Raw genomic sequence first — 26,554 nt, forward strand, 5'->3', positions numbered from 1 at the left:
GTGCTTGATTTACTGAAGGTGGAGAGGTCTCCTATTAACTGTGCTCCTCTGGCTAGAATATCTTGGCTATGGAAGTTAGTTACTATATGGTGGTATGAAAACCCCAGTTGATGATGCTGATCATTTTATTAGTAAAATTTACCAAGTTGTTCCAGGTGTGGTGGCACACGCCTTTAATCCCATAACTTGGGAGGCAGAGGTAGGAGGATCACTGTGAGTTCAAGGCCACCCTGAGACTACATAGTAAAAATTCTGGGTCAGCCTGGACTGGAGTGAGACTCTATCTCAAAAAAGTCAAAATAAAAATTTACCAAGTTGAAAAATCATAGTTACTCTTCTCATCTTCCAGGACAGATTCTAGCAAGTACAGAGGGATTTGATCAGAACAAACAAACAAACAAACAAACAAACAAACAAACAAACAAACCCTCAAAAGATATGAAGAAAAAGAAGAGAAACAGATTGATTAGCCTATGAGTCATAGGCTAGAGCTCACTGCCTATCAGAAGACAGCATTAGCTGTGACTTAACCACTTTTATTCTTTTTAATAGATGCTACACTTCTACAGAGTGCCAGCATCACATATTTTCTCATATGAATACCCATTCAATAACAATGCTATTGCTAAAAGTGAAGAATTTCTAAGATTGTTTTAGAAGTTAGATGCTTTCTAGAGAAATGAAATCAAAAGAGAACATTTTGTGGTGGGTGAAAATAAAAGTTTTCTGTTTCAATTTTTACTTTATATCCATGATATCTCTGTCTGTGCTCTGCTGAGAAAAACTGCCAGTGGGCAGTGGATTATCCAATGTTTTTTTTTTAATATATAGTTTTTAATCTCTTTTCAGGTGACAAATAATTTTTTCTTTGACCAAATTCACATGATTATTTTTACTTATTTAATTAAAAAAGTAATTTAATGCTCAACAGGAACCCAAGAATAAGTGTGTTTTCACCTTGGTTGTCAAACTCTTTGAACAAAAAAAAAGGCAAACTATCTCATATCTGTATTACATGATGGCATAACCAACTGCTTTAGTGCTGGTGACAAAACTGGGGTGCCAATGGTCCTAAGTGGAATCCATCAATTCATTAAAAGAACAACTTGTAGATGAAGGCACTGTTTGCATAATGGTGAACAGAAAAGATTTCAGAACGACACACATCTGGAGTCAGGCTTGAGCTCTGCCACTCCCTATCACGTGTCTTTAGCTCAGGGCGTGCACAGCGACACGACACGGAAGCCAGAGCTTCACCTCCAAAGTCGGATGGCCAGACTCCTTCTTGTTGTGCCCGGTTACCAAGTGTGAGATCTTGGATAGGATACTTAATTCCATTAAATTTGAATTCCTTCCTCATAGAGTATTACTGTGAGGTTTAAGCGAGATAATTTTGCATAAAATCTAGAATAGTACTGTTATATAGAAAGCTCATCAAACATTGAATAATAGTAACAATGCTGTTATTGTTATTTATTCACTAATTTAGTGCAAAGCATGGGGGGGGGGAAACGGTAAAATTGCTCAGCCTAATTTCAGAACTGAATTTCTGCCTATATAAAATGGAGATTCCATGACTGATGCCGGGCTGGCTGAGATTCCTCAGTGGTTGAAGACACTTGCTTATAAGACAGATTCTTGGGCTGGAAAGATGGCTTAGCAGTTAAGGCGCTTGCCTGCAAAGCCAAAGGACCCAGGTTTGATTCTGCAAGACTCACATTCAATTCTCCAGGACCCACGTAAGCCAGGTACACAAGGCGGCGCATGTGTCTGGAGGTCTTGGTGTGCCCATTCTCTCTCTCAATGTCTCTTTCTGCCTCTCTCTTTTGCTCTATCAAGTAAATAAATAATATAGTTTTTAAAAGATGGATTCTCATAGGGTTGTTATGACGAATGAAGGAGATGTGGAGAATTGAATGATTAACATAATCCCTGGTTGAATCACTCAATGACACCTAAGTGCTTACTTGCTTGCATTTTTGGTTGCTAATAATTTTTGCAGTGTTTATTCCAACTAGTATTTTCTTCTTTGTGTTCATGCTTTTAAAACCAATCTTTTATAATTTTTTTACTTTTTAGTCATCATGAGAGCTATCATTTTTTTTTTTTTTTGATGCAATTCAGTCTCACTTTTGATCATTTCTGAAGAGACTCACACATTGGATAGCTTCTACGGTTTCCAATTCTAGAAGGTCATCTTTAAAGAGAAGTAGGGGGATGTGATCTTCACCAGTTCCTCAAGAGCTAAAGATGCAAAAATAAACCATCTTTTAAGTCAAAAATGTCTCCTTAAGTGCAAGGCCATTTTGATAAGATTCATGAAAAGTAATGCAATCTCACTTTATTTTTATTTTTATTTATTTATTGATGCAGTAGTGTTTCACTCTAGCTCAGGATGACCTGGAATTCACTATATAGTCTCAGGGAGGCCTTGAACTCATGGTAATCCTCCTACCTCTGCCTCCCGAGTGCTGGGATTAAAGGCCACCACCCCCAACTCCCGTTTTAAATTTAGAAGTTCCAAAGCTCACTCTGTACTGAATGGCAGAAGTGAATGGTCCTGGCGTGTTTACCTTCAGGAAAGGAATTAGGTGCCCAAGTCTTGACCCAAGCAAACTGTTTAACACACTGCAGGCTACATGGGCTGTGGACATGAAAGAAGAATAAAGGCGTGGCTCTCCCTAGTTTTTGAATCTTCCCCTCCCCTGATTGCGCATGTGCAGTCTTGACCTGACCCTGCTTCTGGCTCAGATTCCTTACCTGAGAGGGGCTGATGACAACACCTGGTCTCTGCCTTACTGAGCCAATGACACTCAGGTTTGAACAGTGCAGTATACGTGGAGCTGGCTGTCCACTTGGCACCACTTGGATTACAGAATAAGTATTAGAATTTACATTTACATTTGATCATCCATTGGCTGGATCCTAGTGATCTGCAAGGCCTATGAGTGATTAGGGAGATGAACCACACACGACTCCTTACCTTTGGAATGATACAATCTCATGGCAAAAATCATAGTGAGATAGAAAGAATGAGCATGTAGAGTACAAAGTACAAAGGCCTATAGAAAAGGGGCAGACAAAGTAAACGAGGACTGCAGAAAGGGAAGAGTGTCCTTAGCTATGTGGTGAAGGAAAGCCCTGTGGAGAGGTCGGAGTTGAGTTGGGTCTTATGAAAGTTAAGTTTTGCACACAGAGAGGTGAGAACCAGTGTGTTGATGGAATGGCTCTCTAGATGGCACTAGACAGTTTTACCTGAAGAGCAGAATGGGTTTGTTTCTAGGGAGGAGGGTTCACCATTTCTTAAGGAGTATAAGAGCACATGGCCTTGGACTTCATATTCCAACATTATGACTTTATCCTACCGACTACAGGTGAGTGGGTTTTCAGTCCTCAGTTTTCATTAGAAACACAGAATGAGTCTTTAAAATTGAAGATATCTGAGCAAAATTGTTCCCAACGTTTTTCTTTTACTTTTAGTTTTGAGAGAGAGAAGAGAGGAGAGAGAATGGGTGCACCAGGGCCTTCAGTTGCTAGGAATGAACTCCAGATGCTGGCGCCCCTTGTGGTGCATGTGTGACATTGCGTGTTTGTGCCACCGTGTGTCTGGCTATGTGGGACCCGGAGATTTGAACAAGAGTTCTTAGGACACACAGGCAAGTGCCTTAACCCCTCTCTACCCCCCGAATTTGTGTTTTGAAACATTTAAGTTTGAAGGGGCAACTATGCAAAGATCGTGTCTGGAACTGGGAGGCTCAGGAGGCCTAGATGATAGCATGGGCATGTGGGACAGGCAGAGCAGAAGCTGCAGTCAGGCGCGGATGCCTGGGTAGTAGCTGACCTGCCTCCATGAGAGAAAGGGAACCTTGCGGAGTCTTCAGGAGATGAGGAGGACAGCTCCTACCTCCGGCCTCACTTTTCTGACCTCAGGCCACCAAGATGTCCTAAGCACCGCACCAAACTGTTCTCACACCACCATGCACCTGTCAGGGAAGTATTGCAGTGCACACTGTCCCTCTGTGTTCCCCCACTCGGGGACAAATATGGAGGAAAGGTAGTAGCCACTTTCTCTGAACATCTCCTACCTGATCCCATCTCTCACGTGACTAGGGGCCCAATTTAGCTGCTATGTCCTCATATTCTGAGAGGGCTCAAAGGTTGTCAAATGTGTGTGTGTGTGTGTGTGTGTGTGTGTGTGTGTGTGTGTGTGTGTTGAGAAGGTTGAGACAAGGTCTCTGCATCCCAAACTTTCCTAAATCTCAGTATGTAGCCCACGTTGACATCAAGCTCTCGTTGAACAGTGTGCCTTGGCCTCTTGGGGCTTATCAGACTTTAAAACATGAGCTGCAGCAGGAGCATGAGGACAGGGGGAAGAAGAGGGGGCGGAGAAGGGGAAAGAGAAGATCTAACCAGGAAGGTAACAGATCCTGTCCACAAGAGTAAGAAATCAAGCCGTGCGTGGTGGCGCACGCCTTTAATCCCAGCACTCGGGAGGCAGAGGTAGGAGGATTGCTATGAGTTCAAGTCCACCCTGAGACTCCATAGTGAATTCCAGGTCAGCCTGGGCTAGAGTAAGCCCCTACCTCGAAAAATCAAAAAACCAAAAAAAAAAAAAAAAGACTAAGAAATCACATTTGTATGTTCATAATCATCAGACCCTTGTAGAATGTACGCCCTTGGTCTGGTCCAAGGGTTGTGCTCTGTCTAAATTCCACTCTAGAACCACTATTCTAGAGTTTTGTGAGGGCGTGTTTTCTGTAACTGTGCCAAATAACTTCCAGAGTGACATCATGCATGTGCAAAGGGGATGGATAGTCATGGCTAATGGTGGTGGTGGTGGTGGTTGGGGGAGGGTGAAGTCAAAGAGTGGCAGAGTTGAGATGACTCACATTTTCAGCTTGCTCTGGGTTGCATTGTGTCCTAATTGTGTTTGTTGAAGTCCGAATGCCTAATTCCTATGAATATAATCCAACTTAGACTCCTGTTCCCATCAAGAATTTTACAGATGGAACTGCTTTAAGATGAGGTCATTAGTGTGGGCTAAGTCAACGCAGCTGGTGTCTTTACATATATATTTTTAAATTTATTTATTTAACAGAGGAAGAGAGAGAGAGAGAGAATGGGCAAACCAGGGCCTCCAGCCACTGCAAACCAAACTCCAGACGCATGTGCCCCCTTGGGCATCTGGCTAATGTGGGTCCCGAGGAATAAAACCTGGGTCCTTTGGCTTTGCAGTCAAACACCTTAACTAAGCCATCTCTCCAGCCCAGCTGGTGTCTTTATAAGAAGAGGAGGCCATTTTCTCTCCCTCTCTCCTTGTAAATAAAATTTCAAAAAAAAAAAAAAAGCTGGGGAGATGGCACAGCAGTTAAGGTTTGCCTGTAAACCAAGGACCTGAGTTTGATCCCCTAGTATGCTTGTAAAGCCAGACGCACCAAGTGGCAAAGTGGCGCATCTGTCTGGAGTTCGTTTTCAGTGGTTAGAGGCCCAGATATGCCCATTCTCTCTCTCTCTTTTTCAAATAAAATTTTTAAAAATTTGTAAAAAAGAAGACAAGAGCCAGGCATGGCAACACATGCCTTTAATCCCAGCTCTCCAGAGGCAGAGGTAGGAGGATCACCAAGAGTTCGAGGCTACCCTGAGACTACATAGTGAATTCCAGGTCAGCCGGAGCTGAGCTGAGCTGAGCTAGAGTGCATTCTTACCTCAAAAAAACAGAAAAAGAAAAATGGAGGAGGGTTCCATGGGGGAAACCTAGCCAGAAATTAATGTGGTGCCCTTATAAGCTAAGGATGGCTAATGGTTTCTGGCAATCAGCAGAGTCTAAGGCTCATCTGTGCCCAGGAAATGTGGTCCTGATGACACCTTGGTTTTGAGTGCCCTCCAGATCTATAAGGCAATACCTTTCTGCTCTTGTGAACCACTCTACTTGTGCTGGTCACTTCCAGCAGCCCTGGGAGGCCCACCCCGTGCCTAAAAGGATGCTGACGCAGCTGGCTCTCGCTGAAGTGGGGGTCACTGAAGACCAGCCTGCCTCAGAGATGGCTTCTGAACTGGAACTGTTCTTAACAACATGAACATCTCTCCATAAGACCGCAAGTCCCATCTACAATGTCCCAAGTCTTAATTCACAAGGGTCCTCAATAATTTGCTGTATAAAGAACTATAAACAGAACATCTTAATTTACTAGAGGTCGCAATTATCAACTATATGACAAGGCAGACCCCAATAGTTAAATGAAAAGGTTTTCACATTCATTTTTCCTATTCACATGATAACAATTTTAAAAAAATTGGTATTGATATTTTAGTAGTATTTTAAGGTATTTGCTTTAATCTACCAATGTACAAAAAAAAAAAAAAAAAAAGATTTAGTAAAACCTTTACGAGGTTTCATCTCTACAAGTAACATTTTCCAGATAGGAAATTATTGCTGTTTTGAATTGCCAAAGAGACAGCTGAAAAAAATGGGTCATGCATTCATGACATTCTGGGACATAAGCTGCCAAGCCGTTCACTGTTCATTTTTGTCCTGTTCTCGTAAACAAGCTTTGTTAACAAGTTACTTTTAAAAAGCAGCCTAATTTCCCAAGTGAATTACCAAGGAAAGAATCCAGCGTTCCCTCCTGAGGACTCAAATAGCTGTTTGTTCTCAGAGCTCAGGTGTGGTCAACTAGCGGGAGGGTGAGAAACACACACTGGGTACTGGCCAGTACGCTGGAGCGTCCTCTCTCTCCAGCCCGGATGGCTCATGTTGGTGTACACCCCAGCCTGTTACTCTTGGGGGGCGGGGGGAGATAGAAAGAAAAGACTCAATTTTCAATTTCCCCTTAATTACACAATTCATAGTGCCCACTGGGAAGGATTTAGGGGTAAGATTAATGCTCCGCAGTGGTCCATTTTGCATTTCTGCCCGATGAAGAATATTATATTGATGAGACAGAGTGAATTTTCAAAAGCCAAATTCTTTTAGTGGTAGTGTGATTTGAAAAGAAGGAGCAATCTGGGAGACGGGAGCAGAGGGATCGCTGTGAGCTTGAGGGTAGCCTGGGCTACTTACTGAGCTCCACTGCAACATGGGAGCTCAAATTGAAACAAAACAGAAAAAAGAAAAAAGGGAGTGATTCACTTTTTTTTTTTTTTTTTAAATGAGAACTTAGGTAAAATTAAGGTGTATTGCCCGTGTGTTTTGGAGAGCAAGCACATCCCTCATTGGAAAAAGAATAAACTGGAGTTCTATTAAAGTTCTAGTGGCATAAGCTGATCGACTATGACTGAACAATCTGTCCTGAGAATGACTATGTAAATAAAATATTACGCCATTCCTTCCTTGTGTCAGAGTTCAAAGCAGTTAGTTCTCTCGTCGAAACGGCAAACCATTGTGATTTTAACTGGCGTCAAGTCAATGTTTAAGATGACGAGTAAATATTTGGTGTTCCACCAGTAATTTAGTCAAATGTACAAAGAAGGAAAATGCAGAAAATGAAAATGTGCCTGTAAGAAGAGCCCATCTCCGTTGAACTTTTGGCCGATTACTTTTACTCATTAGATCAATGGGAAAACCCTTCAAAAGCCCCTTGTGACTTAAATATGTAAAATGACGGCAATAAACTTTGCAGGTTTTAGCCGTGGCTCAGCTTTCCTAAGCCTCTGGAGTACATTCAAGTAATCAAAAATACGGTGATACAGAAAACGGGGAAGAAAGCAAATAAGCTTTTTGAAGAGCTGGTTTTGCTGCTGCAAAATGACGATGTTCTCAAATGCAGCTCCTGTGCATTCATCACTGTGTTCTAAAGAAAAGAGCTACCCGGTAACATTGAATTTTGCCTACTGATTCTGTAGTATATGCGTGAAATGAGTGCTTTCTGTTTGGAGTTTGATTAATGATAGAGGATCGGGCACAGATACCAGTAAAAGTAGGATTTTATTGGAGAGGATTGAGGATGGGAACTAGAACAGGAGCTTACTTTGTAGTTCTCCATTGGCCTTGGAAAACGAAAAAGTGCCAGATAAGCGTGGATTGCGTATGCCTGCTCTTCTACTGCCTTACCATCCTTCAGGTTTATGCCCAGGAGAGCAAACGCAGAATCTAGACTTAAGTACATGTTTCAAACATAGGACACACACACACACACACACACACACACACACACACACACACGGTAGTTATACCTATGTAAGTAGTGGGCAAGAGAGGGGGGAGCAAATGAAGGCAGCGGTGACTCAGAGCAAAACATGACAATGGACATGCACAAGAACGTCATAATGAAACTCATCTTCTTTCATTCATTTGATTCAACCCAGGCTGGCCTTGACCTTGCGATGGGGCTGGGGTTAACCGTAAATTTCCAGTCCTCTTGTTTGAGAATTTCCTAAGTGCAGAGGTTACAGCTTTGGGGTTCCGCTTCCGTGCTTGGTGTTTGCAATGTTAGGAATCGAACTGCATGCTAGGGAAGTCCTAAGCTACATTCTCAGACTGCTGAAGCCCACTAGTTTGTCTGCTAGCTAAAGAGGTTAATAATAAAGAAATATAGTGCCAGGTGTGGTGGTGCATGCCCTTAATCCCAGCACTTGGGAAGCAAGGTAGGAGGATTGCCATGAGTTCGAGGTCACCCTGAGACTACATAGTGAATTCCATGTCAACCTGGCCTAGAGTGAAATACTACCTCGAAAAACTAAATTATATATGCATGTATATATATATATAATATTATGTATTAATATGTATTGTATATATAAAATGTATACAATATATTATTGTATATATGAATGTATATATAAATGAAAAGAATAACAAGACAAGAATAACTATACCCTTCCCTAGTATAAATATAATTTGCCACTTATCTCCTTCACAAGGGTGACTCATAATTGATAGCAGAGGTGGAAAATAAGGCCTGGAGATTTGTATCTGTGATTGTCATGTAAGTCATACTTCACCACAGGCCGGTCTGCCTCATCAAAGCCTCCTGAGTGGGCAGCATGTGGAGACACTGCTGATCAACTGGCCTGCAGGAAGTGCTGGTGGTGGTGGGCCGTATGTCTCTGTGATGTCCTCTCCTGGTTTATACTATGGGTATATGTCACAAGCCCCTTAAAGAGTTAAAGCCACATCACATTAGAAAGAAGACTGCGTACAACATGGTGAAGCAGTTAGGAAGTAACCCTCTATGTGTGAGCAGAAAGCAATGGTGAGAATGGAAAGTTACCTTGGGGTGGCATTCCACTCTAGGGGGTCAGTTCTTAACTGCTTGGGAGCAAGAGACTTTCAGCTAGATCAATGAACACTTGAGATCACAAGGGAGAATCAGCTGGGGAAAAGTAGATGAAAGTATCATCTTGCTGCCGTGACGGTACCGACACAGAAGTTGCAATATGATCTGAAGGACACATACATTTGGAGTGACAGAGCCTGTTTGTTTCCTCTTTTCCCATTTTGGGGTAGAACCGGGTGGAGAGATGAAACAGGGTTTTGCGTAGAACAATGACCACTCACAGTTGATTGATATGTTTGTATTCCCAAATCCACAGCTTTATACGTGGCTCATAACTGACAGCTAACATAACCTGTGTCAAACATTTACTGATGCCTAGTTATTAACATTTTTAAACAAATAAGTGAAGAAATAAATACCTGATTTGTTGTATGCTCTTGGAGTCTCCCTGCAGTCACTGAAAAAGAAAACAGAAAGAATTCTTACAACAGTACATGCAAGCCAAGACATATGGGGAGCAGATGCTGCTTAAGTTCTTGGTTAGAACACTCACAACAGACCTGAACTCTCTGGACAGGGATTTGAATCACAATATAGACATTTACAACTGCTCCAATTAATGAGGGGTATCAAAATGTAAATAGCATCTGAGGGAGGTTCTGTAATCAATTTCACAAAGTCACTGCCAAATGGGAGAGATTGAAAGAGAAATATTACAGCACCATTTGGGAAATGTTTATTGTTTTATGATTATTATTGCTGTTAGAGAGGCTGGGACAAAGCACCCAACCAAAAGCTGCTGATGGAAAGAAGGGATTTATTTTGGTTTCCAGTCTTGAGGGGAACTTCTTGATGGCAGGGCAGAGGCCACCTGTGCCAAAGTGTGTGTGTGTGTGGGGGGGGATAACAGCAGGAGAGTTGGTCAACTAGCACTGGCAAATTGGGGGTTAATAAACCTTAAGGTCCTCCCCGGTGACACACCTCCTCCTGCAAGGCTCCACCTGCCAAGCTGCTGACAGAGTTTATGGGGGGTGAGGGGGACATCTGATTCAAGCCACCACAGGAAGAGCAGTGAAGTTTGGCATAGCAGCAACTGGAAACCAATTCCAGCGAGTTTCTCTCGCTTTGACTTGACCATTCCTCAAGAGCTAGAGAGAAGCACACGGCTACTGCATGATTGTGCGATGGTACGGTTTGGCGGACACAATTGCCACGCATGATAAGCATAAAACAGCTGTGAGCAGTAGCAAGTGTTCCCGTGTTTGCTTATATTAGAAACCCAAGATTCAAAAACTTTTACAAAACTTGGGCTGGAGAGATGGCTTAGCGGTTAAGCGCTTGCCTGTGAAGCCTAAGGACCCCGGTTCGAGGCTCGGTTCCCCAGGTCCCACGTGAGCCAGATGCACAAGGGGGCGCATGCGTCTGGAGTTCGTTTGCAGAGGCTGGAAGCCCTGGCGTGCCCGTTCTCTCTCTCTCCCTCTATCTGTCTTTCTCTCTGTGTCTGTCGCTCTCAAATAAATAAATAATAAATGAACAAAAAATATTTTAAAAAAATAAAAAGAAATTTTACAAAACTTGTTCAACATCGTGTGGTCTAGCAGTGGGAAAGATCACACGGTATTCTAAGCACGGGCGTGGGGGGGGCGCTGCTACGTGTAACGACAGTGGAACACGGGCTTTTGCCTCACAGTCTTTCAGTGTCAATCGCTGCCTCCTTCCATAAGGGGTGTGAATAATCTGTAGCAGGAGACACTGTGGACACTTGTCTCATCCCACGGTGACCATGTTGTTCATTCATAACCTTCAGCAATCAGAGTTGTAGAAATTCCTCCAACACACTCACCAATATCTGAGGTCACCTACTTCTGCAGGATTTATAATTCTCAGGTAAATACATCTGATCCTCTAAACTCCACATGGAGATCTGCCAATCCTTCCTTTTGTTCTGTGTTGGTTAATTACCTCAAACTGACTAACACTGCAGGGAAAGTTCTTTTGCTACCTAAACACTTTAGAAACTTTAGAACAGGTTTTTATTTTTTTTTTAACCTTTTTCAGATAATAGGCTCCTCAGAGAACCTAACGCCAGCTATCAATCTGCTCCTCTAAACACTGATGACATACTGAAAAATGCAGCAACATCAAGAGGCTACCAGATATTCTGAGGCCACACCCCAATCCGCGACATCCTGCAGTCTCAAGGTGATTTTGAATGTGAGGCCCCAGCGCAAGAAATAGTTTCTCAGACACTAGCTCCTTGCACAACTTTCTAGTTCCTGAAGTCTGTAGATTCATTAGTTGTCAAATATTTTCATTGATGTGATGAACTGAAAGTATGAACTCAATTTCTTAAAGTATTGAATATTCATTCTAAAACAAACACTACCTTTACAATGTCAGACACCTTGTGAATGCTAGTCAAAGAAAGGTAACTGCGGCAGAACACCAACCACACAAAAAGATAAGGTCAAGGGCTGGAGAGATGGCTTAGCGGTTAAGCGCTTGCCTGTGAAGCCTAAGGACCCCGGTTCGAGGCTCGGTTCCCCAGGTCCCACGTTAGCCAGATGCACAAGGGGGCACACGCATCTGGAGTTCGTTTGCAGAGGCTGGAAGCCCTGGCGCGCCCATTCTCTCTCTCTCCCTCTATCTGTTTTTCTCTCTGTGTCTGTCGTTCTCAAAAAAAAAAAAAAAAAGATAAGGTCAAGTGGGAGAAAGAAATAGAGACAAATCGCAACATTTTTTAAGAAGGGTACCATTATTATTATTATTGTTGTTGTTGTTGTTGTTGTGACTGAGACAGAGTTCCTCTACACAGTCTGATTGGCCTAGGTCTCACAGTTTAGCTCATGCTAGCCTCAAAAAATACCTATCCTACTGCTGAGCTTATAGGCAGGAGTCAATGAGAAATGTTTTAATTTGTTGAATTATGACTAGTATGTTCTGGGAACACAGAAAGGACCAGTTAGTGTGATTGGCCTTGGGGAATGGATCAGTTTCCAGTGCGCACCCAGTAGAGACACTTCACCAACTGTTATTACCCCCCATTTTTTTAATTGTGCAGAATAATTTGAGGGCTTTGGGGGTGAATACACTTAGAGATGGCTTTTGTGACTTATCCTCTGGAGGTAGATGAGGAGAAAAAAATCAAAGAAAGCATGTGGAAGGATTGCTTGAGTGCATGGCTGTAGGGAATGGAGACCAGGAGTTATACCTGGTGATGTTTCCTCACTTATTCACCAACTATCTCTTGAGCAGCTACCCTGAGTCATATATGGCTATTAAGCTCTGAGGACTCAACTGAGAACAGGAAAGTTGATGCCATACAGGTCACTCTCTATTCCCAAAGAACCCGGCTGCATTCCCTCCTCTTCCATGACATTGTCTGCGCCTGCTTCATAATCTATATTGAGCATGAACCTTTCTGAAGAGATGAGATGTTTTGAAGGTGTGTATGTAAAGTCTTGAGACAGGGGAAGGTAAAGAAGTTGAGGCAATGAACCTATTTATTTCCTGGGGTGCAAATATGCTGATTATCTATATGTGCGTGTGTGTGTGTGCATGTACACACATATGGACTGGTCTATCTACCTACTATCAATTATATATAGATTAATTTGCTATCCTATAACTGTGGAATGTTGGAGTGACACATGTCCTTTCTCTTTAGCAAAGGCTATCTTATGAAGAAATATAGAATTTTGAGAAGAGGACAGATATGAAGATCCCAAACAGGGCAAATTTGATAACTCAGTAAATGAGAGCCTTGTGTCCACTGAAAGGGAGCTCAGAGCTACAGCCATTGCTCATGAAAAGACACACACACACACACAGAGACAGCAAATAGCTGAAATGAGTGTTGGAAATGATAACGTGGGAGAAAGGAGACAGAGAAGTCCATGGGCAGAGGAGACAGCAGATCTCTGCTGAAATACTTGGACTCAGAGGCCCTATGCAATGTTGGATTTTCTGATTTTAGGATATTTGCATAGACATTATGAGGTATCATGCAGATGGGACCCAAGTCTAAACACAGAAATTTTGTTTCATACACATGCTAGTCACATAGCCTAAAGTGATTTCAAACTATATCTTTAATAACTTGGTGCATGAAAGAGCCACACCTAACACCTTAAGCTCCTATTCTGAAGATATATAGCATCAAATCAATTGATATAGCTAGCTAGAAAATCCAAGCATTAACTTAATCCAAGATGCAAAAATATATACATTATAACACAAGAAACACTAAAAATCAAGACAATATAAATCCACCTAACAGTATTAATGCATCAGAAATGACCTCCAGTGAGAACGAGTTAGAGGAAATGCCTGAGAAAGATTAAGAAAGAATGATTGTAAATATGTTCAAAAAAGTCAGAGAACAAATCAAAGGAGTCAAAGAGGAACTCAAAGAAGAAATCAAAGGAATCAAAGAAGACACAGGACACCGATTTCATGAAATAAAGAAGGCAATACAAGACATAAATACGGAAATAGAAATAATAAAGAAAAACCAGTCAGAATTACTAGCAATGAAGAACACAGTTAATGAAATTAAAAAACTCTGTAGACGGCTGGAGAGATGGCTTAGAGGTTAAGTGCTTGCCTGTGAAGCCTAAGGACCCCGGTTCGAGGCTCCGTTCCCCAGGTCCCATGTTAGCCAGATGCACAAGGGGGCGCACACGTCTGGAGTTCGTTTGCAGTAGCTGGAAGCCCTGGCGCGCCCATTCTCTCTCTCTCCCTCTATCTGTCTCTCTCTCTGTGTCTGTCACTTTCAAATAAATAAAAAAAAAAATAAAATAAAATAAAAACTCTGTAGAATAGTTTGGTGCATGAAACAGATTTCATGACCTGGAAGTTTCCACTTGAGCTGTCATGTCAGGACTTAAACTGCTTCTGATTTTAGGTCACTTCAAACATTAGACTTTCAGAACAGAGAACTTCAAGCTATATCTACAACTCTTATCATTCTGTGCATAGCCACTACCTTACTGACTGCATCAGCGTCTCTCCCTGGAAGATAGCTTTAGCCTTAGTCTCCATGATTCTCACACAGCCTAAGTGGAAACCGTACCCCTAACCAGGGATGCTTTCTCTACTCTGATTCTCTAATCTTCCTATGATATCTTACGTTAATTCTTTAAATTTTTATTATTTTTTATTTTTTTATTTGAGAAAGAGAGATTGAGAGAGAGAGAGAGAGAGAGAGGCAGATAGAGAGAAAGAGAGAATGGGCATGCCAGGGCCTCTAACCAGTGCAGACGAACTCCAGGTGCATATTCCCCCTTGGGCATCTGGCTTACATGGGTCCTGGGGAATCAACCTGTGGTCCTTAGGCTTCATAGGCAAATACCTTAACTGCTAGCCCATTTCCCCAGTGCTCTTATGTTGATTCTTATCACTATTGGCGCCTTGTCCACTTGCTCAGCCACATCTTGCTGCTCGTTGCTTTTCCCTCTGTAGCGCCCAACAGCCTTGGTCTTATGTTTGCCTCTGGTCTTTGGTAGAATTACCATCTCTCTAATTTTGCAGGGCTAGCACTTTTGTATTTCTTGTTTACGTTGCATACTGAGACCTCACAGGTTCTTCTGAGCTCACCCCATTTCTTCCTGAAGTTTTTCCTCTCAGTCTGTTGTTGATTTAATAGCACGACCATAACTCTCAAGTTTTTTACTTGCATATCTGCTTACTTCCTTTCCAACAATGTAAACTCCCTTATGCCAAGGAATATGCCCATGTTGTTTATTGTTAGGCCCCAGGATCCAAAACAGTGCTGGAGTCCCTCAGGTGCTCAATATAATATTTATGAAAGTATTGAAAGTACTTTCAGTTGTTGGGGTTTTCTTTGTACTAGCCTCCAATGCTGAAGATAATTGCTTCAGATGCTTGTTCTCTTGTGAAGGGAATGGTTCATACTTTAAAAATTAATAGATGGCCTTTATTAGGGCCTAGAACTGACTCTTGATGAATTCTGAACCATGCTGAATACTTTGGTGATGGCATTTCCTTTTGTATTAGTTGTCAGGGGCAGGACTTCTCAAGGCTGTTGGGACCCACTCGATGCTCCACGAGCTCCAGTTGTGGGGCACAGAACTGCATAGGTTTTGGCTTCACTTTGACCTGGTCGTTCCTTGCTATGACCCCATTTATACCCTTTTGAAATGGAGATATCTATCACAATGTGCCATTGTACGTTGGATGTTTGGAACTTTTTGATTGTTCATAGGGGCTTACAGTTAAGTGAGTGTCTTGAATCTCTGAACTGGACTTTTGAACAGTGTTAAGTCTCTTAAGTCTTAGAAGGTAGACTGAATACATTTTGCATTATGTCATTACCACAGGTCTATAAAGACCACAAGTAGAATGTTATGATTTCAATATGATGCATTTGAGTGTCAAGTTGACAAGGGATGGACTCGTGATGATTAATCTTATTATCAAGTTGACTAGATTTGGAATCACCTAATAAGCACACCATTGACTGAGTCTGGGGGGGTATTTTAGGGTATTTCCAGTGAGGTCTAACTGACAAGACTGATCCTGAGTGTGTGTGTGACATCATCCCCCTGGTTGGTGTTTCAGAATGAATTTTTTTTTTCGAGGTAGGGTCTCACTCTAGCCCAGGCTGACCTGGAATTCACCATGGAGTCTCAGGGTGGTCTTGAACTCACGACAAACCTCCTACCTCTGCCTCTCGAGTGCTGGGATTAAAGGCGTGCGCCACTACAACAGGCCAGAATGAATTTTTAAAACATTTTATTTCTTTATTTACGAGAGAGAGAGAGAGAGAGAGAGAGAGAGGGAGGGAGAAATAGGCAGGGGAGAGAGAGAGAGAGAGAATGAATGTGCCAAGGCTTCCAGCCACTGGTAACAAACTCCAGATGTGTGTGCCCCATTGTGTATCTGGTTTACATGCATACTGGAGTGTTGAACATGGGTCCTTTGGCTTTTCAGGCAAGCTCCTTAACCACTAAGCCATCTCTCCAGAACCATCAAAACTATTTTTAGAGAGAGAGAGAGAGAGAGAGAGAGAGAGAGAGAGAGAGAGAGAGAGACCAAGAAGAGGCAGAGAAAGAGGGAGAGAATTGGCACACCAGGGCCTCACACATCACGATTGAACTCCATACACTTGCACCACCTAGTGAGATGTGCGACCTTGTGCTTGCCTCACCTTTGTGAGTCTGGTTAATGTGGGATCTGGAGAGTCAAACATGGGTCCTTAGATGTCACAGGCAAGTGCCCTAACCACTAAGATACATCTAGCCCCAGACTGAATTTTCAAAAGGGGAGCAGTAGGGAGAAAGGAAGCTGACACTAGTGTTCATCTATCTGATACATGACTGTGGGCATCATGTGACCAGCTGCCTCATGGACCTGCCACTGTATCTTCCCTGCTTTAATGACTTAATTCACTCACACTGTGAGCCAAGATAAACCCTTTTATAAAAAAATTTCTTTTGAAAAGATATTTTGGTCATAGCAATGAGAAAAGTAGCACATGCAATTTCCAATTAATTGTCATCAATTTTTAAGTATTAAAATCTTTTGTTTATTTTTATTTATTTATTTGAGAGTGACAGACAGAGAGAAAGAGAGGCAGAAAGAGAGAGAAAGAGAGAGAAATGGGCACCCCAGGGCCTCTAGCCACAGCAAATGAACTTCAGATGCATGTGTTATCTTGTGTATCTGGTTATGTGGGTCCTGGGGAATCAAGCCTCAAACCAGGGTCCTTAGGCCTCACAGGCAAGCACTTAACCACTAAGCCATCTCTCCAGCCTGATATTTAAGTATTTTAATAGCAGGGATCAAAAATGTTACCTTTTTAATTTCCAGCTGGGTATGATGGCACATTCTTTTACACTACAGTTTAAGAAGAGGCTAAGGTGGGACAATATGAGTTAAAAAAATCATCTATGTAGTAAGGCCAAAGCTACATAGTGAGACACTGTGACAAAAAACAAACAAACAACAACAAAACAGATAAACAGAGCGAATTAAAAGAAACAGACAGTATGGGGCTCCTTTGTATGCTATTTTATGCCCATTTTAGTGTCACAGTTCCATACTAGACGTTCCAGATTTTAGTCATTGAAGTAAAAAGACTAAGAGGTAATTCTAGATAAATTAGATCATGATATTAATTTTTCCAAAGAGGATAACATTATAAATTGTCCTTTAAATTTAAATTTTCCTAAATTTCCATCCTTTTCTCTCACTAAACTGCAACTTACTAAAATGCACTTTCTTGGTACAACTACACCAAGTATATAAGCTTCATTTTAATATTTTTTTATTTATTTCTTTGATGGAGGAAGAAAGAGAGAGAGAGAGAGAAATGAGTGTAGCAGGGCCTCTAGTCCCTGCAAATGAACTCCAGATGCATGTGTCCCCTTCAGCATCTGGGTTACATGAATACTAGGGAATTGACCCTGGGTCCTTTGGCTTCGTAGGCAAGCGCCTTAACTGCTAAGGCATCTCTCCAGCCCACAAGCTTCATTTTAATTTCATTGTATACTTTATGTAAGTAGAACACCTTGGGTGGTGATAGCCTGAACCTTAGAGCCCATGCGATGGGCAAGGTATCCAAGAGACAAACTTGGTTTCCTGGGGTACAGACTGAATGCAAGTTTCCTTGGGAAAAGGTCAGAGTGAGTTCAGAATTTAGGGGATCTGCCCAAATAAGAAAGAGGTAGGTGATGGGGTGATGGATACATGTGCCAGGGGACATGTCTGTGCTTTGGAGGGACTTGGTTACCAGGTTACATGCATCTCAAGCAACAAGGTAGGAGCGTGCTTGCTGATGGAATGACAAGGAAGTCAAGGGCGGAGAGAGACATAAACAGCAGAGTTATGTACTGACTAAGATTATACAGCTGGGGTTCAGGGGGACTCGCGAGCCAGTCATTTCTGAGTTACAGCGATTCTACTCAGATAAACACTCTCCAAGCATCGTTGAAAGAATGTAAGAGCCGAAGGAAAAGGAGGAGTGCTTTGGAATGCTCTCTTCCAGGCATAAAGTGGCCACTGTGTTTATGACCTCATAGTGGCTGTGGCTACTCAGGGTATACACATGTGTATATCCATGGAAGTGTTCAATACAAAAAGAGCAAAAATTTTTTAAATGCAAAATACGAGATGAATTATCCCTTCTTTGAGCCATTGAAATTCTAATAAATTAAAACATGTAATTTTAAAATTATTTTGTGGCCTCAGTGGTTCTGATGACTGTTAGTGATTGGTCATGCTTTTAAAACACCTTTGTGGGGCTGGAGAGATGGCTTAGTGGCAAGGTGTTTGTCTGCGAAGCCAAAGGACCCAGGTTTGATTCCCCAGGACCCACATAAGCCAGATGCACAAGGGGGCGCACACGTCTGGAGTTTGTTTGCAGTGGCTGGAGGCCCTGGTGTGCCCATTATCTCTATGTCTCTCTCTCTTCTCTTTATCTATTTCACTCTCTGCTTGCAAATAACTAAATAAAAATAAAAAAGTAAAAAAAAAAACAACACCGTGTGTGTGTGTGTGTGTGTGTGTGTGTGTGTGTGTGTTGTAGTGTGATGGTGTAGTCCTGTGGTCAGCTTGATCAGATCAGGAATCAAGAAACACCTCCTTGGTGAGACAGTGAGGATGTTTCTAGGAAGGATTAATTGAGGGAAGAAGTCCTTTCTCTAGAGGGGACAAGAAGCTCTGGGAGAATACAGTCCCTTTTTGCCTGATTTTATATATATATATATATATATATATATATATAAAATTTATTTGACACAGGAAAATAGGAAGATGGAGAGAGAGAGAGAGAGAACAGGCACACCAGGGCCTCCAGTTATTGCAAATGGACTCCAGACACATGCATCACCTTGTGCATCTGGCTTACATGGGTACAGGAGAATTGAACCTGGGTCCTTAGGTATTGCAGGCAAGCGCCTTAACTGCTGAGTCACCTCTCCAGTCGTGGTGTGTGCTTTTGACCTGGCTGCTTTTGTTACTCATTGTGCACGTATCTGTCCTGTTTCAACTATCCTTCATGAATGTAGGAACTAAGTTTCATCAGCTTTCCAGCGTGGGCTGAAAAGACCAGCGGCTCTCCAGGAATCCTCCAGACCTTCAGTGCAGGATTAGGAGTGTGGAGGCATCCAGCCACATGGACGGAGTAGCTACCGGGTTCCTCAATGCTCAATCCTGGAGACAGCTATTATTGGATTGTCCAGCTAGTATTCTGTAAGCTAACCCAATAAATCCATTTCATGACACAAGTTCATTCTGGTGGTTCTGTTCCCCTAAAGGACCCAGATGACATGCACATGCATGTACGTTTGTATGTGTGTGAGTGTGGGTGCCTGTGTGCCACGGCATGCACGTCGAGGTCAGAGGACAACCTCGGGCATAGGTCCTTGCTTGCCTTCCGCCTTGTGTGAGGCAGGGTTTCCCATGGTTCCTCACCATCTTCCTCAGGCCAGCTGGCCAGTGAGCTTCTGGGATTCTCCTGTCTGTGTTTCTCGTCTAGCATAGGCGTGCAGGGTTACAGACATACATGTCATACGTGACTTTACATGGACCTAAGGGTTGGAGCCATCTGCTTTTTCCTGTGCACACATCAGCTCAGCCTGGTGGATAGTTAAATGTTCTTTGGTCTATGATAGAAAAACAGGAGAGGGAATCCCACTTAAGGAAAACCCATTCCTCAACCTATTCAAGCAATTTTTGAAAAAGAGAAATGGAATTGAAGGGAGATACATCTTCACTGTATAAGCCTCTGCTCATAAAAGATTAAGGAGCACGTGGTTTAGCATCTTTAATTATTTTGTTCTAGCATCTTGAATATACAATGCTTGAAATCTCTGGTTGGATCAACGTTATTTTGCTCAGAGGTGTGTGGACTTTGCATACTGATTCTTTCCTGTTTCCAAGTACATTTGCTTTTAGGCTATTTTTATTCACTTTAAAAGAATTTTAATATCTTTCTGTTGACAGCATGGACAGCTGGTCCTGAGAATTAAAGAAAATTCACTTGCTGACTGAGGAAGGAAGTGACATCAATGAGCTTCTAAAGTCAGCCCAGAGGGGGAAATTGGCTAGTGAGAGAGTAGCCTTTCATTGCACTGTATTTATCGAGCGATGCCTTGAGATGCAAATTGCTGTATCAATCAAACCTATAGTGCCTACCTCCAACCAAGTCCGTGCAAACGGAAGTAACAATGCCCCGAAACACTGTGAAGAAAACGGATGAGAGGTTGAGCAAGCCAGGGGCGAAGTGACTTATGAGTACTCGGGATGCTGCCTTACCGAGCCAATACCTCTTTCTCTGCCAAGCCTCAGTTTCTTTGTCTAGAAAATGAGTTTGATATATAGTGCTGGTGGGGGTCAGTCTGTTTCTGTGACAGATAGCCAAGAAGACCTTGTACATCTATATAGTGTAGGTATGTTGGCTTGCCATTTTTGTCCCTGAGAGGACTACCAATCGCTTTCCATCTTTTCCTGAGAGCCCTCTCGAAGCAAGGTTTTTAGGAGTCAGATGAAGCTAATAGCTTGATCTCTTATCTTTTTGAAGACAAAACTGTATTCATTGTTTATAACTCTGTTGAAGAAGAGGTAAGACGCCACATCTGAGCTTTAAATAATGTTACCATCAGAGAGCTTCCCTCTGTATCTCCGGCTGGGCATGGCTGAGGTGCAGGTGAATGGCATGTGTGCATGGGGCTGTGTTTTGTGAGCATGGGTGGGGATGTGTGTGGGTTGCGTTGGGTCCCGACAGCATGTGTGAATGTCTACGCACACATCTCAGTCAAAGAGAGACAGGAAAGTGCTCGAGCACTTTTTAGAGTCATAAGATAAAAAATTAAGGTGCTCATTATTTATTTCTTACTCTATCCCCCAAAGTGTGTGGATGGCTATGGGGGTGGCTCAATAACAGTTAAATTTAGAGTTTGAGTTAAAAACATAGAGCCACAGAATTCTCTCAGCCTAAGAAATAGATGGATTAACACCAGCCTTTCTTAATCTATCAACAGATTTGGGATATTCAATTCAGTTTTCAAATTCTTATGAACTTAGATGAGAAACTTGAATCAGTTAAAAACCATATTGGCTGCATAAGGATAGGTCTGGATAAACTCTCACTTGCTTTAGTTTCAAGGCGAAGAATTTGCAGCCTGCCTTGCAAACTGAAGACGTTCTGTCTCTAATGCAGCCCGTTCATTTAGTTCTATGGCAGTATTTCATGTCTATTGTAGATAAGGTAACATGCTAGCTGCTATGGGGGGACGGAAAGAAGGCAGAGGATACAACAAGCTCTTCCTTGCATGTGAATCACATCAAATCTCACAGCAGTCAGGTATGTAGAGGAAGTTGGAGATATACTTAGAGGCTAAAAACAGCGAAGTCAGAATTCAGAAGCAATGGCGATGGGGTCTCTTCAGCTCTTTCTCGTGTTGACTGCCATTTCCATCGGATGTTCTAGGCAGCTTGCTGTATCCTTCCGGTGTTTGTTTTGATTTCAGGGCATCCCGCCAGTGTTGTCATGATTAAGTGTGCTTTTTCGCTGCTTAAATTCTGTGATTCTAAGGGGGATGAAACATTTCAAAGGAGTGGCATAAAAATGAGAGTTTGGGAAAATGTGGGGAGACCTCATGGAGGGTACAGCAGCAGACCTGGGAAAGAGGCTAGCAGAGGCCGGTTAGGGAACATGGCTTCTCCCAGCACACTGACCATGAGGAAAAGTAAAGCCCAGAAATGAGTAAGGAACAGTGACTGCTTGACCAAAGTTCTGTCTGTGTATCAGAGACTAGCAAGTCACACAGTAAAAAATAATGTGGGCTGGAAGAGAAAGAGAGGAAGAGAGAGAGAGAGAGAGAGAGAGAGAGAGAGAGAGAGAGAGAGAGAGAGAATTGGCATGCCAGGGCCTCAGCCACTGTAATAGAACTCCAGATGCTTGCATCACCTACTGGGCATTTGCCTCACCTTTGTGCATCTGGGCTTAAGTGGGATCTGGAGAGTTGAACATGGGCCCTTAGGCTTCACAAGCAAGTACCTCAACTGCTAAGCCATCTCTCCAGCCCAAGGATACACATTCTTTTTTTTTTTTTTAATTTTTTTTTGTTCATTTTTTATTTATTTATTTGAGAGCGACAGACATAGAAAGACAGATAGAGGGAGAGAGAGAATGGGCGAGCCAGGGCTTCCAGCCACTGCAAACGAACTCCAGACGCGTGCGCCCCCTTGTGCATCTGGCTAACGTGGGACCTGGGGAACCGAGCCTTGAACCGGGGTCCTTAGGTTTCACAGGCAAGCGCTTAACCGCTAAGCCATCTCTCCAGCCCAGGATACACATTCTTGAGGGTTGAGTAGAGACTTACATTTGGTAAGGGGATCCTGGAAGGCTTTTGAGTTATGGAGTGAAAGAAATGGTATCGCAGACAGATTAATCCACAATGCCATGGACAGGGGACGGCAATTCTGCTAAGGATGTCACAGAGTGTGGCTGAGGGTGAAGCACACTGAGGAAGTAGAACAGGGTGGACAAGTCACAGGGTGGGAGGTGGGGGCAGGAAACAAAGGAAGAAAAGATGACTGAGGTTTTTAATTTTTCTTTCTTTGGAGACAATGCTCTCAATGCAAAGATGGAAGCCAAGAGATGGGGCCAACTAATAAAAATAGTAGTGAGAGGAGAAGAGAGTTGATGAGAGCAGAGGAGAGTTGATGTTAGTAGAGGCAACTTGATGAGAGCAGAGGAGAGGTTTTGGATAGAATCTCTAAACCAGAGGGCCGTGGGACATCCTAAGTAAGGCAGAGGAGAACCTTTAATTTCTGAGTCTATTGCCTCTGCCTCTTGAGTGCTGGGATTCCAGTGTGCATCACCATGTCCAGTTTTTGTGGCGCTGGGGATCAAACCTGGGGCTCAGTGCATGCTAGGCAAGCACACTTCCAACTGAGCTGTGCCCCTAGCCTGTTCTGAATAATTTTACACATGATTTGTTATATGAGTTTCCATTTTCAAAAATCTTCCATTTGTCTTTTTTTTCTTCTTAAAAGAATAGAGAACATAAGCCTATACAATTTTATGGCGTATCAAATAATCCTAATTCTTGCCTTTAAACACGTGAAAGTGGCATGAGAACTGAAGATGGCAATCTCCTCTCATTATCTTGCTCTATCCCTCTTCCTTAACTGAGTTAGGGTCAATAGTGTTTTGGTAGCTTGAGTCACCAATCACAATCTTACACAACTAGAAAATTCTTTTCCCTTGGCATTGATTAAATTCACTCCTGAGACTGAATTTTCTTTTTCCTTTGTTAGGAAATACTTTTTAATACAAGAAGCCAGTTCCTACTGGTGAGTCTCTTGACACAACCAGAAACATGATGCTTTCTCTGTAACAATGCTGACCCCAGAAAAGGTTTGTTTCAGCAAGAAGTCTCTGCACACCACTTTTGATTTTAAGTGGCCCCTTCAGCTTTATCTCACACACATCAGAACATGTTTGAAATCTAGATCAGTTTTATTGAGTAGATATTCCACAGTGATTGTACTAACAAAGTTTGACACTCTATTCTAAGCAGTATAGATCTTTAGAACTGTCATAAGTCCTTGAAAACCTCACTGAAGGATCTGTGTGGAGATGATTTTTTTTTTTTTTAAGTACTTGGATGGAGACAGAGGATGTATTAGACCTCACAGTGCCCTTGAGTAGATAAGGAGATTGTGAGAGGGATGTGGTGGAGAACCCATTTCAGAAATGTGCAGTGGTCATGCTGGCTGCTTGGTGGACAAGTGAGAGAGATGAGGATGACAAGCAGGTTGGGATTGTGATGTCTATTTGTGCAGCAATGCCATCCAAGGAGCAGTCAGAGGGCAGGATACTGAGCTCTACTTTACACGTGGTTTCAATACCTAAAGTCCTCTATGGACTGAATACTGAGGAGTGCTGCACACATGAGCCTGCCTTTCCAGACTGATGCTTGTAGAATTATCAGAGCACTGGGGTTCATCGAGGCAGACCATGAATAATATGACTCAGCAAGAATGGAACATCTAAGAGGAAATCAGACTGAACTGTGATCAGAGGAAGAGGAGTTCAGAAAGACAAGAGGAAGTGTGGCTAGATAGTTAACAAAAGTGCGTTGTTGGGGCTGGAGGGACGGCTAGTGGCTAAGGCATTTGCCTGCCAAGCCAAAGAATCCCCGTTTGACTCTCCAGGACCCACATAAGCCAGATGCCCAAGGGGGCACATGTGTCTGGAGTTTGTTTGCAGTAGCTGGAGGCTATGGCATGCCCATCTTCTTCTCTCTCTCTCAAATAAATAAATGAATAAACAAAATATATTTTAAAAATGTGTGTTGTCATGGACCGAAGGAAATCAGGAATCAGGAGGGAGGGCTCACACTGTGGTATCAGAAGCACAACCTCCTAGAAGGAGAATTTGTTAATATCTATTGAAATTACTTAAGATTTTTCACTTTGATTTAGCCTTTTGTGTCCAAGTATACTATGAATATGCACCTATACAGTATAGACAATAAGGTAAGCTAAATTTCTCTGAGATAAGGACAAATATATGTTTGTATGGTTATATTTGTAAAAAGCAATTCAGAGAGAATAAACGAAGACCAATGAAAATGGTTTTTATGGGGAGAGGGGTGTGGATGAAATGGAGAAGACTGGGTGGAGAGTCAGTTCTCTCAGGAGATAATTTTTTTTTAATATAGTTGTGACTTTTGAAATGTACAAATATTTCACATACCCACAATATGAAGTCCAAAAGGTAAATCCTAAAACTGTACATAGACACGAAAAATGCTCCTAATTTTCTGTCAAATTTATAAAAGAAACACCAAAGGAAATTTCAAGCATCACTCAGTCTACTTAGCAGTGATGGTGGCATCACAATTTTGAAGCTATGTTAAGTATACAAAGGAGAAAGAAAATATGTTTAATTATTGAGAAACAAAATTTTCAGTGTAAGAGGAAAGACAGTGACAAAGGCAGGAACTCCACATGTCAAGAGAAACAACATGAAGGTATCATTTAAAGCAAAACCTATCTAGGTTCAATACATATACCCTACCACAAATCTTGGTTTCTAAATGCTCTTTTGCATGAAAATGAACCAGGATTCCTTAGAGAAATGTACTCCAAGGTTGAGCAGGAAAGGATATACATCTTTTTCCAGAAATTTAAACCCAATAATTTCGTGTCCAAAAGATACTCCCAAACAATTCAACAAACAAAAAACAACAGCAACAGATTTAGAGAAGATTCTAGATTATAAAAGAATAGAGAAGCCTGGACAGATGGTTTAGTGGCTAAGATGCTTGCCTGGGGAGACTAAAGACCCAGGTTTGATTCTCCAGGTCCCACATAAGCCAGATGCACATGATGCACATCAGTCTGGAGTTGGTTTGTAGTGGCAGCTAGAGGCCCTGGAGTGCCCATTCTCTCTCTCTGTCTCTCTCTCTCTCTTTGCTTTTCTTGTCTCTAATAAATAAATAAATATGAAAGCTTAAAAAAAGAATATAGAAACTCAAACTGGGCTAGACAGATGGCTCTGCAGTTAAGGCACTTGCCTGCAAAGCCTAGTGACCAAGGTTCAATTTCTTAGCACCCACGTAAAGCCAGATGCAGAGTAACACATGCATCGAGTTCGTTTTCAGTGGCTGAAGGCCTTGGCATGCTTATTCTCTCTGTCTTTCTTTTCTCTTTCTTTGCTTGAAAATAAATAAAATATTAAAAAGGGAAACAAACTCCAAACTCAACTTTTGAACACTTATTAGCTTCTAGTTCCGGAGGAATTAGTTGTAAAAGATGTTTTTGCAACCACTGGAGACATTTGAATCTGGACTTGACATCAGGTGGCATTATGGAATGATGGCGACATTCTAAATTGTGACGGTGCCTCTTGTCACTACGTAGGGGTGTACCCCCATTCTCAGGGGATGCACGCTGAAGTATCTGGGAATGCAGTATTAGGGTGTCTATAAGTTACTTTAAAAGACTACACAGTCGTCCTTCCTCCCTTTTGTTGTCTGGCTTCTTTTGTTCTCCTCTTTCCTCTGTGGCAAAAAGTTTATAGGTTCAGACCAGTGAAGGTCATGTGGGGTATCTGTAATCCCATGTGGGGTGGTGATTGCTGGCAATTTTCCATGTTACAGCTGCTCTATCCTGGGGTCTCCGTGCTCCTGTGAGTAAACCCTTCACTCATAGGCTGAGAGTGAAGCTTCAGCAGGGCAAATCCCACCCCAGAAAGCTCTATCTAGGCAGCTGTGGGAAGTCATCTTTCATGCTGGGATGAGACTTCTTGGTACTATTCTAGTTTTGGGTTTCCATGCTCCTATAAGTAGTAACCCCCC

At 42.3% G+C, this 26,554-nt stretch overlaps 1 protein-coding gene across 1 annotated transcript in view; it reads right to left on the reverse strand.

The window, feature by feature from the left end:
- The window catches only part of Chst9 (carbohydrate sulfotransferase 9), a 297,984-nt gene that overhangs the window by 23,989 nt on the left and 247,441 nt on the right, over window positions 1-26,554 (reverse strand). The window contains exon 4 of the mRNA XM_045135093.1: window positions 9,635-9,672. Coding sequence (XP_044991028.1) covers window positions 9,635-9,672 — 38 coding nt within the window. The remainder of the gene's footprint in view (window positions 1-9,634; window positions 9,673-26,554) is intronic.

This window comes from Jaculus jaculus, chromosome 15 (genome assembly GCF_020740685.1).
Source record: "Jaculus jaculus isolate mJacJac1 chromosome 15, mJacJac1.mat.Y.cur, whole genome shotgun sequence".
NCBI classification, from domain to species: Eukaryota; Metazoa; Chordata; class Mammalia; order Rodentia; family Dipodidae; genus Jaculus; species Jaculus jaculus.